The sequence below is a fragment of the Phalaenopsis equestris genome, unplaced genomic scaffold, assembly GCF_001263595.1.
Source record: "Phalaenopsis equestris unplaced genomic scaffold, ASM126359v1 Scaffold000488, whole genome shotgun sequence".
Lineage (NCBI taxonomy): Eukaryota > Viridiplantae > Streptophyta > Magnoliopsida > Asparagales > Orchidaceae > Phalaenopsis > Phalaenopsis equestris.
The window spans coordinates 543,031-555,126 of NW_018164928.1; the positions used below are offsets into that span (position 1 = coordinate 543,031).

Below are 12,096 nucleotides of genomic sequence, written 5' to 3' on the forward strand. Positions count from 1 at the left end.
TCTTATACTTCAAAGAAGATTGCATGTCAGCGAAGTTCATTAAACTTAGACTTCACGGGATAAAGCGTACTGTAACAAACTAAAAGTGCTGTAAAATGGTGGTGGATGAAGAAAGGAAATTTATTGGAGAAGAAGATTGTGATGCCAAAGTATGCATGTTGCCCTAGTGCATGAAAGCAAACAACCTTCAGCCTTTTAATCAAACTTCTCTGCTACAAAAGAGGGCTGTAGCAGGGCATGGCCGCAGCCATGGGGACAATCTGGGCTGTGTTTCTACATCGGAGAGGAAGGAGGAGGCGTCCATTGAGGAGGTGGATTTGTGGTTTTATGGATGCGGAATAAGGGATGCGGCAATGAGGTGGGGGAGAATCTACTCGGAATATGCTTCTTCCTACTTTTCTTTGGGTATTATTTTTTCTACTTTTTGCTATAAATTATTGTTAACTTTATCAATCATGATAAAATCATGGAGTATATTAAGAACCACTTGAAATTGTTTTTGTTTTTAGTAAGCGCAAGGCATGCTCCCGCATCTGTGTTAGCCATATCATCAAACCAAGCATTTATTTATCACAAATAATACAATATATTGGACCAATATTTTATTCTTTGCACCAATTATGGCCTAACTTCCCGAAGTGGACAGAATTAATCTCTCTTTTAAAATTGTGTTTGGTCAGTCGAAACCATAATCATCTTATTTTTATGTAAAATTTGCATTGTATTTACATTTCTAACACTTAAAAGATAATAGTTTCTAAACTCAAAACAACAAAGCTTTATGATTATATTTATGACAAAAGAAGCTGCAAGTGAACCCCATGCCAGAGATTGCTTAAAAAGGATAATAGTTTTGTATATAAGAAAATGTCATCAATCATTTTGTTCAGGGCTCATCATCCAAGTCTGTAACCAGCTTAAAATGTTTGCTAATTACTAATGAAATATTGGAATGCAAGCCCAGTAATCTTAACAGCGCAAATAGAGAGCAGTTCATATTACATCTTATAAGGGAGATATTACCGATTGAGAGAGTTTGCAGTAAAAAATAGGCATCCAGAATTGATAAATGTTTCTTGTCCAGCACAAGCTCTTATCTCCTTAGGCTCTCCACAATGTAGGATGCATAAAGATCCCTTCAAAATAATAAAACATATCACTAGATGCAGTTTTTTTTTTTTTTTTTTTTTTTTTTTCTTTTCAACATGAAAATGTGAGGAATTTAAATGTTATATTTACATATCTAACACTTAAATTTTACATTTTAAAAAATAATATTGGTGCTAGAATCAAAAACAATACTAATCATTATTATTAAAACTAGACTTGCGCTGCAGGTGCTAAGCGCCTCTCTTTCTCACTCTTAAAAGAATGAGAAATTGAAACCTGACTCTTACGTATTTACATATCTAAAAACCTAAAATTCACTTTTTACATTTATCACCAAAATTTTTCATATCACGTCAAAAATATCACCATTTTAACTTATTAAAAAAATGAAATGCACCTTTTCATACATACGGAAGGTGGCATTTATGTTAGAAATTGAAGTTTAGGTGTTAGATATGTAAATACAAAGGAATTGAGTGATCTGTATGTAAATCTAGCTATTTATTAAATACTCAACGTATAGAAAAATTAGAATAAATAGGCTGGAATGTCTTACATGGAGTGTTGTATCGCATCATAGGCAGCAGTGGCGGGCAGGAAGTCGTTCACAGCAACCTCTTTGTTTTCATTTTTCTTATCTAATTTTTTTATTTTGGTCAAGGAATAAGTACTCTAGCTAGAAACCAGAAAAGAATAAGGAATTATAAACTAAGAATACAAATACTCGCTACAATTGAAGAGCTTTTCTTACTCTTATTGCTGGTTTAAGTCAAATTTCTAATATGTTTACAAAACAGTTTATAATTCGGCAACTTTCTAACAGCAATGATATCCCTGGCCATCTAGATGCATAAAGGTGACTGGCGCCTTGAATAAATTTAGTGCAGCTCAAATTCAGCCCGTGGCTCGTTATTATTCGATTTCAAGCTGAGCCGGCTCAAACTTGAATTGAGCTCGATCCAGCTCGAAATCAAAACGAACTTGCTCAAATTGAGTTATTTGGATCCGTTTCAGCTCAAAATTGGCTCATGATCTTTATATTAAATTTTACATAACATTATACATATATACATATATACATACATATATATATATATATATAGTACGAGTCAATCTTGAGTTAGTTTGAGTTGATCCATATATGGCTCAAAATCGGCTAAAAAAAATGATCAAATGTTTCGGCCCATAGGTCGGCTCGTTTATTTCAATCCAACCTCTTAATGATCTTCAGGCTAAATTCACAGCCTTAAAAGTGACATAGAAATATGAGGATACAATCTTCAAAGAAGCGCCTGATTTCAGCCAAACGATGAGGTGGGAGCTCCTTGATGTCTGTATAATGTCTGTATTCAGGATCATCGGCACAAACAGCAATTATTTTGTCATCCTTTTCTCCCTGTTTTGGAACAACGTGCGTAATACATCAGCAGCGTTAATAACCACATCAAAAGTTTAATCTAGATGATATAAATTTGATTTGGATATGCTTAAAAACACCTGATCAATCATAGGCATGAGGCCTATAGCTTTTGCACGAAGGAAACATCCTGGGAGGATTGGCTCCTGTTCAAACAAGAATGAAGAATAATACACATGAAGAAACCTTTTTAACTAGATGAGAACAATAAATAATTTCTTTTTTTTTTTTTTTTTTGTAATGGAGGACCTGCATGAGAACCAGAACATCCAGAGGATCATTATCTTCACAGAGTGTTCGTGGAATGAATCCATAGTTGTGGGGGTACACTACAGATGAGTACAGAACACGGTCTACCTGCAACAAAAGAGGAGGCAAATGAACTCTTTTTTTCTCACTATCAAAATGAAAGTTTCCTGAATTACCTTTATAAGGCCAGTCTTTTTGTCGAGTTCATACTTCACCTTACTCCCTTTTCCAATCTCCACAACCTGAAGAAATTAGAAAATGAAGGTTGAACGATCCTGATTGAAGAAATTTCAATTAGCAACAAATGTAAAAATTAAAAGACTGGATGAAAAATGGAAACTTCTCAGGGTTTCTTTGAATAAACAATGGAGCTCTAAGATATCAAAATTTATTATTAAATAAAAAAACATAAATAACATGTATCAATGAAAATAAGTTAGAAACCCATTTCAGCTAATATTGTGGAATTATGGAGCGGAGCCTAATTTTTGCACAATGCACAACCTAGATTTAAACATGGATCAACTATCAAGTAAGTCGCGGCTATTTAAAGGAGTGGGAGCACAATTCCTGGAGCTTAGGAGGTGAAGCACCAAAAACTAATCCAATATTTCTGCTAATTTCTTAAGGAAGTCATTATTTTTTTATGATATTTTGTGGCTGCGGTATATTTTCTATTCATAGCAAAAACTGGGATATTTGTGATTATTTCATGAAGGGAGTTTAAAAAATTTTTTATGAATCTGTTGGATGTCATAGGTTTTCTCTTATATGGGGGCAACAGGACATAGCCATTAATTGGATGAACCTACATAAATTTCTTGTGTATTTTTAAGCATTGATCTTCTTTTTTGTTTTATATTTTCTATCTGTTCTCTGTCTCAGCACAGATTTTGCCTATTGCCGGCTGAAGGAACAACAAATTCAGAGTTAAGGTGAAAAACCTTCAGATGTAGCCATCTACATTCAATTTTTCTAGCAAAGATCAGATTAAAAAATAGCATGTAGCCTTACTAGCAATTACATAGTATTGGAATACTTTCAGTATAAACAGTTGTATACAAAGTTGAATCTAGATAGTGATGATGGAATAATGAAATATCAAATTCATATTAATGCTGAATCTAAAGAAATTTGCGGACTCACACAATTAAAAATTTGTGGAGCTCCAGGACCTGCATCAGAGAAAATTTTTGGTGATTAAGAAGATATTCTATTCAAATAATCAAGGTGCTGCCAATTAAGAAAAAGAATAATAATTGGGATGAGTACCTATCTCAAGGTCATGCCAGGGATGTGCAGCAACAGACCTCCTAGAGAGGGATGACAGTATCCTTTCGTTGAGTGGAGGATGGTTGTGAACAGACTTTGTGGAGTTATATGGTAATTCGTTATTGGGATCCATTTTAAGTGGCTAATAAAAAAATTACAACAGATGTCAGTCATCACATCAACCAATCAACATAGAGTTTTCCAGATTCATTAGCATAAATTGGAAATAGAAATTTCTGCAAACCTGAGTTAAGGGTAAGTAATCAAATATATGAAACCAAAATACAAAAGGAAATTGAAAACATTTACAGACAATATTGGCCAGAGAAAATTTGAGGAAGGTCTCCAATATTAATTAGATTTTTGCTCATGCAGAATACGCCTTCATATCCTGAGTCAAGTATTTTCACCACATAAATACTCTAAGAACATCAATATCATAAGGCTTATTCCAACTATTTGAGGTCAGCTAGTGTGCTTTCATCACAAAATGTTGAAATATTTCGAAATAGTTTCTTTGCTTTAATGATACAGGTTATTTTCTTGTGATAAAACTACAACCGACCAATTCTAATTTCCAACCAGATAGAGTTTGATAGTTTTTGTGTTCTTCTTTCCTAATTTGATACCAAAACTTCTTTGATGTGATACCAATTTATTCTAATTGCAAAAAGAAGCCTTTTGCATTGAAATGAAGCATCGTACTTTGTTGGTAATAGAATCACGGCAGGAATATATTCATGATTACGGCTTGCCATTACTATCAAGAAAGCTAAAAAGAGTTCATTAGAATAAAAGTTTTATGATCACGGAAAAACTCTACCTAATGCATGATGACAAGAGAAACGCAACTAGCCCAGTAAAATAATTGTTACCATCCCACTAGTGCTAGAGACCATTTTTTTTTCTTCGATGAGTTAAGTTGGAAAGCAATTTCATAATTTAGCATGGATCGAGAATGGAAAAACCTTGAAAACAAGGGCGGACCCAGGTTGGGTCCCCTCTGCTCCCCTCCTAAATTATTGTTATGCCCCCTTACATTGCCTCTGTGGCTCTTCCACAAACCGGTGGCAAAATCTTGGCGGAGTACAAAGGCAAGGCGACAGTTGAAGATGGAAGGTGCAATGATGAATGGAAACGCTTCGATGAAGAGGATATCATGGCTATAGAGATGACCGGCAATGTGATGACGTGGTTAACGGACGAGTCGGCCGATGACTTACTCGCGTCAGTGGCATCAAATGAAGCTCTTGCTTGATGGGATTAATAAATTTAATATATTTTATTGAGAAATGACAGATTGTTTTGTGAGTACATCTCCTAATAAATTTACATTTTTTTGTTATTCTTGTCTTTTAAATGCTTGGGAAATAATTGGGAAATTTTCATTTAAAAAAAAGTAGATTTACTTACATACCACTCAATTCTAATGTATTTACATGTCTAACACCTAAACTTCAATTTTTACATACATACCACATTATATATGCATTCTTTTTACTTTTTTTTAATTAAATTAGTGGTACTTTTTCATGTGATATGAAAGCTTTCAGTGGTATAAATGTGTTAGATATGTAAATACATAGAAATTGGGTGATATGATAAGGATTACCATTTCGTGGCCATAATGAACCATCTGACTGAATTAATCAAGGAAATATTTTGGAACAGTTTCATTTCCTTGTAATAAAGAGGTAAAAAAAGTTCTCCACCCCCCCCTGCCTGCAAAAACTTGCTTTTTACTGCAAAGGCTTTTCCAATTAAATTCCTACCAAATTCATGTCATAGGATTAAAAAGGATGACCATAACGGTTATCAAAACCGACTGCTTGCCAATACATATGAAAGGATCGAAACGGAAGCAGCAAAGGTGGATAAAGAGATTGAACTCAAATAATAGGGACATGGCAGCTTAATGGTGACGTTTACCTTATAACTGTACTATCAGACACCCACATGGGATTCCAGCTCAAATTTTAACCCATAGATTGGGATTAAAAATTGAAATTCAGCTAGTAATATGAGGATGGCAACCACGTTAAGAATTACATTTATGTCGATATCTATTTGATCTTAAACATTCCTATAGAGTAAATTTGTCCATAAGATGAATAAAGTTTGGCTAAGTGAGAAAAAAAAAGAAGGATGTGATAGAAAGAAATTTGCTTGAAATAAGAAAACATTTGATATAAATAACAGGAAATCTAGAAAAAAATACAAGATAGTACAAAGGACTATTTCTACAGGTAGGTCTAGAAAATCAAATGTCATGCAATTTTAATCAATATCTTATTATTCTGAACACACGTGTTCTTATGTCAGAATATCTTCAAGTTTTTTTTTTTTTTTGGAAGCTATATAAAGCCCATTTTTCACTTTAATGTAGTCAATCAGAAAGCCAATTCACCTGATATGATCATATATTATAAGTATGTATGCGTGTATATATCCATCTAAATAAATAATAGATCTGAGGGCCTAAGTTATTTATTAATTCACCTTGTCATAATGGGTCTACAAGTTAAATATATCAGTTAATCCCTCCGCTCAAAAGTAGAACCCCAGTTCACAGAAACAGGTGACTGTGGAGAATAGGACAAAAGTGCAGATGAGGGGGAGAGAAAGAAGCTATGATAAACAAAATGTACGATCAGAATCCAATTACTAACTCGCTTATAAAAAATACAAATAACCCAGGAAGACAAGGTAGTCCGCATTGTTCAGCTAAGAAATGGCAAGCAGTTCAATCATTTGTCTAGTTCAAGAACATTTAGATTTCGAGCATTCTAAATACCGGGAGTGTTGGGTAATGTGGAGATTTGGTCCACCAAATTTAATTAGCTTCTTAATTAAGTATCTCACTTACCGCTCACCTACCACATCCCACTTACCTCCCACCTACCACATCCCACATACCGCTCAACTACCTCCCACCTACCTCTCACCTACCTCCCACCTACCGCTCTCTTGGTTTCTATAAATAGTCTTTTTTGGCTTAAAGGAAAAGCTAAGCCTCAAGTCAAGTCCTCTTGAGAGCTAAGAGAAAGAGAAGAAGAGAAAGAGAGAGGAAGGGAGAAAGAAAATATAGATTTTTTTATAAACGTCGAGGCGTTCGACGATGTAATTCTGCGAAGAAATAAAATCCTATGCAGCTCCGTGGACATAGGCAAATTTGTCTGATCACGTAAATCTGTGTGTCGTTCTGGTATTTTTCTGCGTGCAATTTTTCTCGTTTCAATTTTTCACTTTATTGTCGTCGTTTTTCACAACAAATGGTATAAGAGCCTTGGGTTCGAATCTAAGGAAGAACAATAGGCGGAGACGAAGTGATGACATCGGGGATCAAGAAGTTCAATGACACAGATTTTACTTACTGGAGAATGCAGATAGAGGACTACCTCTATGGGAAGAAACTTTATTTTCCGTTACTGGGAATGCGACCAGAAAAGATGGACGAGGAGTAATGGAATCTGTTGGATCAACAGGTTCTGGGGGTTATACAATTAACCATGTCGAGATCGGTTGCCCACAACGTCATCAAAGAGATGACTGCTGCAGATTTCATTGTGACTTTATCAGGTATGTATGAAAAGTCAGCGATTAACAAGATGCATTTGATGAAAAAGTTATTCAACTTGAAGATGGTGGAAGGTGTCTCTGTTGCTCAACACCTGAATGATTTCAATATTATCACAAATCAATTGTCGTCTGTTGAAATTGATTTTGATGATGAAATACGTGCACTGATATTGTTGATTTCATTGTCAAATAGTTGGGAAGCCATGAGGATGACAATTAGCAGTTCTGCAGGTCAATCGAAGTTAAAATATGATGATATTTGTGATTTGATTTTGGTTGAGGAGGTACACAGGAAGGATTCTGACGAGGCATCGTGTTCATGTTCGGCGCTGAATGTTGATTCCAGAGAGATCACATTACAGGAACTCAAGCAAAGGAAGATCAAAATCAAAGTTTGGTCAGTAGACAACCTGTTGGAATTATGGCAATGCTGGTCACATAAAAAGGAATTGCAGGGATCCTCTGAAGAAGAAGAAGAATGACGTATGATGGCATTAATGTTGTAACTGAAGAAATACATGATGTATTATTGCTGACAGTTCACAGTTCTGTTGATAACTGGATACTGGATTCAGAGACTTCATTTCATACATCTTCCCGCCAGGAGTTAATGCGAAATTATGTTGCAGGTAACTTTGAAAAGATACATCTGACTGATGGAAAAGCTCTGGACGTGGTGGGATGGGAGACGTTGATATTGTACTCCCTAATAAGAGCAAATGGACATTGCAAAAGGTCAGACACGTTCCTGAGTTGGAGAAAAATCTCATTTCTGTTGGGCAGCTCAATGAGGGTGGTCATTCAGTGGTGTTCTCAGATAGCACCTGGAAGATTACCAAAGGAGCATTAGTAATGGCTCGGGATAAGAAAACTGACACACTATTTATGACTACAGGTTTACTCAGGCGATAACACATGAGTCAAAAGTGCGTTATGGGGAAGCAAAAGAATGTCAATTTCCTGAAAAGCGGTAGAGCGCCAAAGGCAGGAAAAACGGACCTTGTACAGACAAATGGTGGAGAACCACAGTGTTATGAAAAAATCTTGCAAGATGAGAATTAGAGCAAGTGAGAGCTGACCAAGAAGAAGGAGACGGATTCTCTACCAGGGAACCAGACTTGGGAGTTGGCAGAACTTCTATCAAAGAAGAAGACATTGCACAATAAGTGGGTGTACCGGGTGAAGACTATGTTTGGTGACAGTAAGAGATACATGGCTGGACTTGTTGAAAGGGTTTTCAGCAGAAACATGATATTGCTCATGCAGTGGGAGTTATAAGCAGATACAAGAGTAACACAGGAAAGAGCTTGGTGGTACGAGGCTACATTGACGGTGATATGTCAACTGAGGGTGTTACTCGTGAGAAGTTGAAGTTGTGCTCAACTTCAGCTAGTCTTCTGACATGAAGACAGAGCTTTGACTCGCAGAGGTGGAGGATATCATGTTTGAGGAAAATGTCGGTACAGTTAGTAGATGATGCAGCTAGTAGGTGATGCATTCAGTGTCTCAGTCTCCAAGTAGGAGAATTGTTGGGTCGAGACCCGGTCCATCGAATTTAATTAGCTTCTTAATTAAGTATCTTACCTACCGCTCACCTACCACACCCATCTACTGTTCACCTACCACATCCCACCTACCGCTCACCTACCTCCCACCTACCGCTCTCCTGATTTCTATAAATAGTCTCTTTTGGCTTAAAGGAAAAGCTAAGCCTCAAGCCAAAGCTAAGAGAAAGAGAGGAAGAGAAAAAGAGAAGAAGGGAGAGAAGAAAATAGAGATTTTCTTGTAAATGTCGAAGCACTCGACGGTGTAATTCCTCAAAGAAATAAAATCCTCTGCAGCTCCGTGGACATAGATAAATTTATCGAATCACGTAAAACTGTGTGTTGTTCTGGTATTTTTCTGTGTGGAATTTTTCACATTCCAATTTTTCACTTTATTGTCATCCTTTTTCACAACAGGGAGAATTCAAGTTTCATAGAATGGCATCGAAGGAAATGTGAAGGATCGGAAAAAATCAAATATAATCTAATAACCATTTATACAATCAATTACAAAAATAGTTCGTAGTTCGCACGACTTGGCCGCAAGAAAAAACCATGAGTGCAAATCCACTGGCTAAAACTAAAATGCGAAAATAAACATCAAGACGTATATTTCAAAACCCATGAGGCAGATCCATCAGCTAGAACAGCAGAATGTAAAAGATCGGCATCTATAGATAAAAAAATAAAAAGCATCCAAAGCTGTACGACACTTAGCACATCATGGATCCCTAATGTATTCATTCCACGCCCATAACAAAAGTACAGGACATGAATTCTAGCTCCAATCGCAGAAAAATAATTCTCTCAAACCATCACAGATCAACCAACCACAAAATATAAGTTCCGCAGATCACACCGAAAACGCCAGAAAATCCCTCGAGAATGGAGACAGCATCCGATCTCAAAAAATCCAACCAATATGAACAAAAACTGCAAAGAAGAGAGGGAACAGATCGAACCTCAAATCTAGAAGCAGCGGAGCGATTAAAAAACTCTAGATGACGATGTAAGCTGAGGAGAAACCGATCGGATCCTTGGCGAGCCCGCTGCGTCCCCTATTTATAGGTGCAAGATTACATCGCTGGTCGATCCCTCGCAGTTAGCGACCGGCAAAGACTTCAAAAGCGACACAGAGAAACCTAGAGAGAGAAAGGGTAAGGAGAGAGAGAGAGAGAGCATAAACTGCGCGAATATCCGAAAACCAATAAGTCGTTTACAGGTGGCAATACGAGACCGTGGTCGTGTGAGGGTAATGTTCCCACGTGTGTAATTTTCAAAAAACGAAGATATTTGCGTTGATGGCACGGTTGCTAAAGCTGATCGAATGCATGTAAAGAAAATATATTGAATTTTCTTGCAAATGTTAGTGCTTATGATTTTTTACAGATCTCGCAGACGTCACCGTGATTGGATCGGACGGTGGGGATTAGATGTGTGGGGGCCAGCGAATGGAATGGCGTGGTGGCGACGTCTTCATGTAAAGCTGGCGAAGGCACTTTTTTTCTCCCTTGATCTGGGCTCCGATAGAGCGCGCGTTATGCGTTGGTTGTCATTCACTTAAAATGAAGCAGCGAAGCGTCTCTCGAGCGGGAGATTATTGCGTGCGGACACCGCATGCATCTCTGCATGCGGTGTTCGATCCTGGCCGTAGATCACGGTGATCTACGGTCAGGATTATTTCCATTTTTAAAAAAAATAAATAAATAATTTTAGGTGGGGCCCACCGAAATACATCAGGACCGTAAATCATGTGATTTACGGTCCAGATCGGTGTCCGCACGCAAGCTGCGTGCGGACGCCGATCCACATGGAATAATTTTTCCTCTCGAGCGTACTCTACAATTTATTCGCAGAAATAATATTATTTTATTATTTCGAATCCTGCATCCCTTTAGTTCTGCGGACATCGTGTTTACAGAAGCTTCGCCAAATGCGAAAGTGCTTCAAACCCTAATCTGAGAATTTTCATGGGTGAGGACAATATACACTGTATGTGTGTGATGTGTGTAAAACATGATTAATTTCTTTTATATTTTATATAATTTTTATGGATGAAATTACACTTTAAAGAAAGATATTTTTATATGTTTCTTACATGTACAATAGATTGTAAATGTGGAAAGAAGTAGAACGAAGTGGAGAAGAAACGGAGCTGATTTAAAGCATTTGTAACTCAAGGAATTGGCGTTTAGGCGCCAGTACTTACCCGACCAGAGAGAGAGTCTTGTGCCTACGCGCCAGCAATTGCTTGATAGTTTTCTACAGTTTTTCTCCCACGACTTGGGGAGCTATGGAGAGGTTATAGACAGTTCTTTGAGGTATTTTTTTGGAGGCCTTCTGAACACTTGGGATGGAGAGGAGAGCTTAGAGTCGGAGACTTGTAGGAGAAGAAGTTAGTTTGCATTGTATCGAGAGTTTGGTGAGGATTTTGAGGAATAATTATAAAGAGGATTAACAGGGATTGGGAGATCCTTTGGGGGAGATATTTCTAGCATTTTGTAAAGAAAAAAAACTAAAATTGTGTAGGCTTTTGTATTGTATTTTTCTGGAAACACAATTTTAGTGGATTGTTTTATTCCAACTATGATTTGTGGTAATTCTTTCATGTTTTGTGAGCTGTTTTTTTACCTTTTCCCTTGTAATGAATAAGTGGGTTATGTATGAATATTAGAATGCTTTTAAAATTGATTTTCTCTTTAATGTGATGATTTTCCTTCTGTATTTTATTTACTTATCATTCTTGTCAAATAATTTATTAAAATCAGTTGTGAACCCATAATGACTCTGGAGAGTTATGACATGAACAACTAAGAAGATCACGTTGAACTATAAGGTATAAAACAAAAGTAAACTAAAGGGAAATCCAAATAGATAAGGAAAAAATCTTTGATGGATTCAAATTGGGGTTTAAGGAATTAAAAC

The 12,096-nt window shown here is 36.6% G+C and overlaps 1 protein-coding gene across 1 annotated transcript; it reads right to left on the reverse strand.

The window, feature by feature from the left end:
- Window positions 1-831: 831 nt before the first annotated feature.
- On the reverse strand, window positions 832-10,353 carry LOC110028093 (soluble inorganic pyrophosphatase 4). The gene is made up of 9 exons (XM_020729813.1): window positions 10,134-10,353; window positions 4,049-4,190; window positions 3,923-3,951; window positions 2,953-3,018; window positions 2,777-2,884; window positions 2,608-2,673; window positions 2,386-2,506; window positions 1,667-1,748; window positions 832-1,136 (listed from the first exon to the last, which is right to left on the reverse strand). Exons 2-9 carry the CDS (start codon window positions 4,179-4,181, stop codon window positions 1,094-1,096), a joined length of 648 nt encoding a protein of 215 aa, XP_020585472.1. The 5' UTR covers window positions 4,182-4,190; window positions 10,134-10,353; the 3' UTR covers window positions 832-1,093.
- Between the last annotated feature and the right edge of the window lie 1,743 nt (window positions 10,354-12,096).

Bases quoted from the DNA above. Each gene is read 5' to 3' on its own strand.
- LOC110028093 (XM_020729813.1), bottom strand. From the start codon at position 4,181: ATGGATCCCAATAACGAATTACCATATAACTCCACAAAGTCTGTTCAC. The intron at 2,674-2,776 runs GTCCTCCATTAC...TTGTTTGAACAG, and splicing joins ATGTTCTGGTTCTCATGCAG to GAGCCAATCCTCCCAGGATG. The intron at 1,749-2,385 runs GTATCCTCATAT...TAAAAAAATTAG, and splicing joins CAGGCGCTTCTTTGAAGATT to ATAAGAAAAATGAAAACAAA.